This window comes from Octodon degus, unplaced genomic scaffold, assembly GCF_000260255.1.
Source record: "Octodon degus isolate 3935 unplaced genomic scaffold, OctDeg1.0 scaffold00167, whole genome shotgun sequence".
Lineage (NCBI taxonomy): Eukaryota > Metazoa > Chordata > Mammalia > Rodentia > Octodontidae > Octodon > Octodon degus.
Window position 1 is genome coordinate 1,261,600 of NW_004524743.1, and position 6,174 is coordinate 1,267,773.

At 40.2% G+C, this 6,174-nt stretch overlaps 1 protein-coding gene across 1 annotated transcript in view; it reads right to left on the reverse strand.

The window, feature by feature from the left end:
- Nucleotides 1–6,174, reverse strand: part of Arhgef6 (Rac/Cdc42 guanine nucleotide exchange factor 6) — a 151,876-nt gene that overhangs the window by 92,613 nt on the left and 53,089 nt on the right. The window contains 1 exon segment of the mRNA XM_023703265.1: nucleotides 1,318–1,388. Coding sequence (XP_023559033.1) covers nucleotides 1,318–1,388 — 71 coding nt within the window.

Here is a 6,174-nt window from a genome sequence, read left to right on the forward strand (position 1 = left end):
TCTCTCTCTCTCTCTCTCTCTCTCTCACACACACACACACACACACAGGCATACACAGAGGCACACACAGAACTCCCAACAATATTTTAAATTGGCACATTCAGCAGACACAGAGTGACAGGCAAAGCACAGCAAACTGTAGGCTCCTCATCCATAGGGAGAAAAAAATCATGGTAGCGTTTTCATCAGTCACTCAACTCCACCCTTTCTTTCAACATTAAATCATTAGAGGTCACTTGGAAGTTAAACGTGGATGGAAAGTAAGAGAAACAAGGAAGGAGGAGCCCGAACTCTGCTGGGTCACATAATTTAACCTCAGGAATTCAAAAGAAAAATATTAACAAAATAGCTCTCCTCTGATTATTATCCATGTTGCCTGTGAAGTTCCTCCTTGATTTTTCACATCACCTGCTGCTTATGTCACCATTATAGAACAAATTCACTGAAGAGTGAAATTCAATTTTTGGAAACCAAATGACATTCACATACCTGTATAGAGATGATTAAAAACTCCTTATCCATGCACAAAATGAAATGAGCGTGCAGGACAAATGTACACAGAACACGATGGGGGGTGGGGGTGGGGACAGGCTGTCTTTCAGCAGAGCTGGGGAAGCTCACGAGGCTACCAGATAGGGCAGCTTAGAGGTAATGATGACTTGACCTTTTCATTGGTGACTGGGCCAAGTCTGGAAAGGAGACATGAAGGAGGGCAGAGAGTAATTTAGGGACACTGATGCGATTTCTCTTTCAAGCAGGAACTTATTTTGAGCATTGCCCATGTTCTATTTATAGCTAATATAGTTTGACATATCTGTGTTCGAGCCAGGGCCATTTCATTCTTCCTTCTGTGCCAAAGGGCTGTCTTCCTTTCGGGCTCACCTCAAGAATGAAGTTGATAATATTCCAGAGAATATAATGGATTAATTGATTCTAAAGTAAAATCACAGAACACAATCACTTAAAGCTTATTGCATTAGCAGAACTTGGGAATTCATTTTCTAAGTATCTGGTAAGACTATGTTGAACCACTGAATTTCATCATAATGCCTATATATTAATGGATCTTTCTTTCACTGCTGCTTAATAGGCCTTGTTCTGAATGTCTGTGCTACCCTTGAATTTTTCACTGTGGTGGATGCACCCATAAGAATCTTCCAGGGAGAAGAGTTCCGTTACAAAGCAAATGCCATTGGAACCTATCAGTGCAACCTCATCCAGGCTCTCCTTTAGGCAACCTCAACATGTCAGTGGTTTGGCAAGCGAAAAGTTTCTACATAGAGTCAAGAAACACTTTGTCATGATCTGGACACTCACCACAGTATAGTAATTCTTGGTAAGTGGAGCAGCTTCAAATCCTTTGACAGCCTTGGGGGACAGAGGTCTCTCTGTGAAAAAGACATTCAATTTATGTTAATAACATACAATTGTTTGATGAACATTGTGTAACACACATCAACTAACATATGAACAATGATTCCAAATAGAAGGCTCAAGCGAAATATATTCCTAAACAAATGAAAACACAACTTCACTAAATTACACACAGCCAAAGTTAGCTCTTCTTATCCAGGTCCCTTCATTTTGAGGGAGGAATAAGACAGCTAATAACCAGCAGGGCCACAGCAAGGACTTCAGTCCCAGTTTGGGTTTCTTTATTCTGCCTCTCCTGTCAACTTATTCAAAACACATAAGTCAAACCACTGTTAACCAAATGTATATGTGTAATGTGCAAATTACTATACAAATATAATATAACTAATAGCAACTTTAATGCTCATAAAAATTCTGATATGTGCTTAAATGTTCCAAAAAAATTATTACAATAAAACAAACATTGTCATTAACTACCTGCAAAATACTGTCCCTTACTTTGTTTTTTACATTTATTTATTTATTTATTTATTTATTTATTTATTTGATACAGGGTCTTGTTACACAGTTCGGACTCATAATGATCCTCCTGTCTCAGCTTCCTGAGCGCTGGGATTATAGGCATGTGCCACCATGCCTGGTTTCAGGGCCAGCACAGTACACCTGGGGTTCCAGGGAAGGCATGATATGAGATACCGGGGATCAAACCCAGCTCCTTGCACTTGCCAGGCAGGATCTTAGACTGCTGAGCTATCTCCCCAGCCCTGTTGCTTACTCTGAACACACTTCTTCCATCATTGTTGCCAATTTCTGAAGCAGTCTTAGAAGTCCTATTTTTACATGGTGTAATCAAAAATCTGATCAACACAGTTGCTGAGCACCATCTGACAAAAGGGCAGGCTCATAAAAACATGACACTGTGTCCTCATCCACCTTGTTCACCAGATCGGGCACCAGGTGACTTCTGGCTCTTCCCCAAAGTCAGAGTAACCACGAAAGCTAAATGTTTTAAATTGATTGAGGACATTGAGACAGCCACAGCTAAAGACATTTTTAAATGTAAGTATCCACCATAGTCTTCCATCTGACCTCATCACCCACCTTTCTTGGGACTATCTTCAGCTGTGGTAACAATAATATATTCAACATGTCTAGCTCAGTGAGAATGATCAGAAACTTTTTTCTCTTTCATCTAATTTTAATATCATTCTAGTGCAAAATGCTACCTTTCTTTTACAAAGTTAGTTTCTCCTATGAAACTCATGACAGAGGACATTCTTTTAAAAGACACAAGCTAGTTATGAATGCTTAAGAGTGCCACTGCATAGCATCCTTCCTACCGAGATTTTCTCTTATACTTCTTTTGTTTTACATTTCAATATTATCTTGCTGTGTTAAACCTCTGAAGTACTGTGGAGCATAAATAGCCAAATAATAATACATCATCAGACCTTAATTGTTCTTTTCAAATGATATTTTTATGATATATTTATCCTAAATTTTTAGTTGTATCCCAAAAAATCAAAATATATAGAAGAAAATAAAAATCGGTGATTACCCTGTCACCCTGAAGCACCCATCACCCAGAGCAGCATGTGCGAGTGGGCCTTCCCATTCTTCTTATGTATGCATTTGTGACTGCACACACATGTATGTACAGGCATGCACATATGTGAACCCTTTTTAGTTTACCTACAATCTTATAATTCTCCTATTACAACATTATCTTGTCAATATTTCCTCATTTAACCTTGATTTAACTATCATTGTATTAAAATATCTCGGGTATTTATTTGGCCCTAACAAGCTTTATGATATGTAGTTTGATTTATATCTACCCTGAAAAGCAGCCCTCATCTTCTTACTTTACAGAGAAAGCCACGAAATCTCAGGGAGGTAAAGCCACTTGCCTAAGGTCATACAGCTAGGAAACAGCAGAACCAGTACTAAAGCCCAGATAGGTCTCGAGCAGAACCTACGCTCCTGATCGATATGATTCCCAGAGACAAACCACTGAAAGGCTTGGTGGATGGCAGGGCAGTTTGCACCTGGGGTTCACAGAAGCCATTAGTTTGACCTGGGCTGGCCAAAGAAGACCATGTGGCACTGGCAAGTGGCTAGAATACAAACAGGTGAGAAGCAAGCAAAGTGATTCGAGGTGGGGAGGACTGCAGAAGCACTGCTCAGAAATAGCAGTGCTCATGGCAGCTGGGAACCATGACAGCAAATCTTCCAGCTGGGCCAGGCTACACAGAGTGGTACTAAAGTCAAAAAGCAGCAAGGAATGCCAACTCTGTCATCCCCAAGGGTAACAAGAAAATATGGCCAGTTTCTGAAAAACTGAGGCCGCTTCGGATCCACCTCAATCTGCTAGTGGTTTCACTAGATGTCCCTAGGGTAAACCTGAACAATGTAGTCACCTGCCCATTTCTTGGTACTGTAAGTGACACAGCCAGGACCTTAATCCATGTTTCTCATTGCCGGGCCTAATGTTCTTTCCTGTACACCACAGTGTTACACTCTGTCTTATTCAAAATTGGCAATTATCAAATTCTTTGTTTTTTATTAGACAGCTTTCCTACAATGCAGCTATAATATAATGGTTTTAATTAGAAGTTAGATGGTATATATGCGTATTATTTAAACCAGTCCTAACAAAAATTAAAAAAAATTCGAGAGAGAACAGCAGGAGGTGGTCACTTTTCACAATCAAGGTCAAAAGGGAAGGTAAACAGTAATGGAATGACTTCCAAGACACTGAAGATGAAAGGAAAGGCCACAGGAATGGCTAATCACAATTGAAATAAAATGTTCACTATGTAAAGTAGAATGGAGGAGAAACAAACCAAAAACAAAGACGCGGCTGCCTTGGAGCTGCTGGGATGTTGTGCAAACTTGTGGCAAGGCTTGAGAGAGAAAGACAGAAGACACACATTACCGATTTTAGGGATGAAACTGGCTATTATACCAGGCCCTGCAGATAGCAAAAGAAAAACAAGAGACTACTATTAACACCTCTACACACATAAGTTTTTCTATTTGATGTGAAACAAACCAGTTCCACAGAAAACAAAGCTCACCTAAAATGAAATAGATCATTTGAATAGAATTGTAACTATTAAGTGGATTGAATTCATACATTCAAAACTCTGGAAAAGGAAATTTCTAGGTCCATATAGTTTCAGTGGGGGAGCCTATCAAATATTTAAGGAAGAATCCAAATCAATTATATAAGTCTCTTATGGAAAATAAAAGAGATCACTTCCCAACTCATTTTATGAGGTCACTAGTACACTGACATCAATACTGAAGAAAGACAGCCAAAAAAGCAAACTGTAGCCCAATACCCCTCATGAATATAGTTGCAGAGAAACATTAACAAAGTATTGACAAAGCAGTCAGGTGTGGTAGCATATGCTTGCAGCCCCAGCACTCAAGAAGGATCACCAAGAATTTTAGGCTGGTCTGGGCTACAAAGTGAGCTCAAGGTCAGCCTAAACTGCCTAGTGACACCCTATGTCAAAAAGAAAAAAATACGGTAAATAGAATTTAGCAATATTTTTAGAGCTGGCCAGATAGCTCAGTGGACTAAAGCACCTGCTTACGCAGAGCATAGGGACCAGGGGGCGCGCTGAGACAGTGATTGAGACTGGGTGTGGTGTCACGTGCCTGTAATCCCAGCTATTGGGAGGCTGAAAATAGGTGGATCACTACAAGTCCAATTTATTAAGTGAGTCTCTGTGGACCCTGTACTAAATACATAAAAAGTTGAGCAATATGTTCAAATAAGTGTATGGCATGAGGCACATCCTAAGAACACAATGCTGATTAAATATGCAAGAAATCAATCAATGTAATCTAGGATATTAATAGTGTAAAGAAAAAAATCACACATTAGTATCAATCAGTGCAGAAAAGACATTTGACAAAATTCAATAGCTATTCAATAAAACTCAAAAGAAAAATAATAAATAAAAAGTGAATGTGTGTGCATGTGTGTTCATGTGTATGTGTGAATGTGTGTGTCTGTCTGTCTGTGTGTCTCTATGTATGCTGGGGATTGAATCCAGCTCCTTGTACACATGAGACCAGAGGAGGTTCTTCAACTCAGTAGAGCCCATCTGTAAAGCCCTTCAGCTAATATGTTACATGACTGTGAGAGACTGCCTGCAGCACACTTCTACACTAATCTCACCCTCCCTGTAGGCGCAGTCTAGAATGGGGGGATCAGCATGAGGAACAGAAGGCAAACTGAGTTGGAAGGAGACAAGCTGCAGACTCAATGGAATGTGGCCCTTACAAACAACTGGCTTCATGAAAAGAATCAAGATGGGGATGCAAAATAGAAAAACTAAAAAAAAAAAAAATGGCCAGCCAAATAGCTCAGCAGATTAAAGCACCTATAAGCAGGCTCATGGGCCAGGGGTTCCATCCCCAGGCCTGCCATGCCAGCCCTGTCCCCCCCTCTGAGGTGCACTGAGACGGCAATTGAGACTGGGCATGGTGGCACACATCTATAATCCCAGCTATTAGGAGGCGGATCACTATGAGTCCAATCTAGTAGTGAGACCTTGAACACCCTGTAGACCCTTCCGTAAAATACAAAAAAAGAAAAGAAGGAAGGAAGGAAGGAAAGAAGGGAGGGAGGGAGGGAGGGAGGAAGGAAGGAAGGAAGGAAGGAAGGAAGGAAGGAAGGAAGGAAGGAAGGAAGGAAGGAAGGAAAAAGAAAAAGAAAGAAAGAAAGAAAAAGAAACAAGAAAGAAAGAAAGAAAGAAAGAAAGAAAGAAAGAAAGAAAGAAA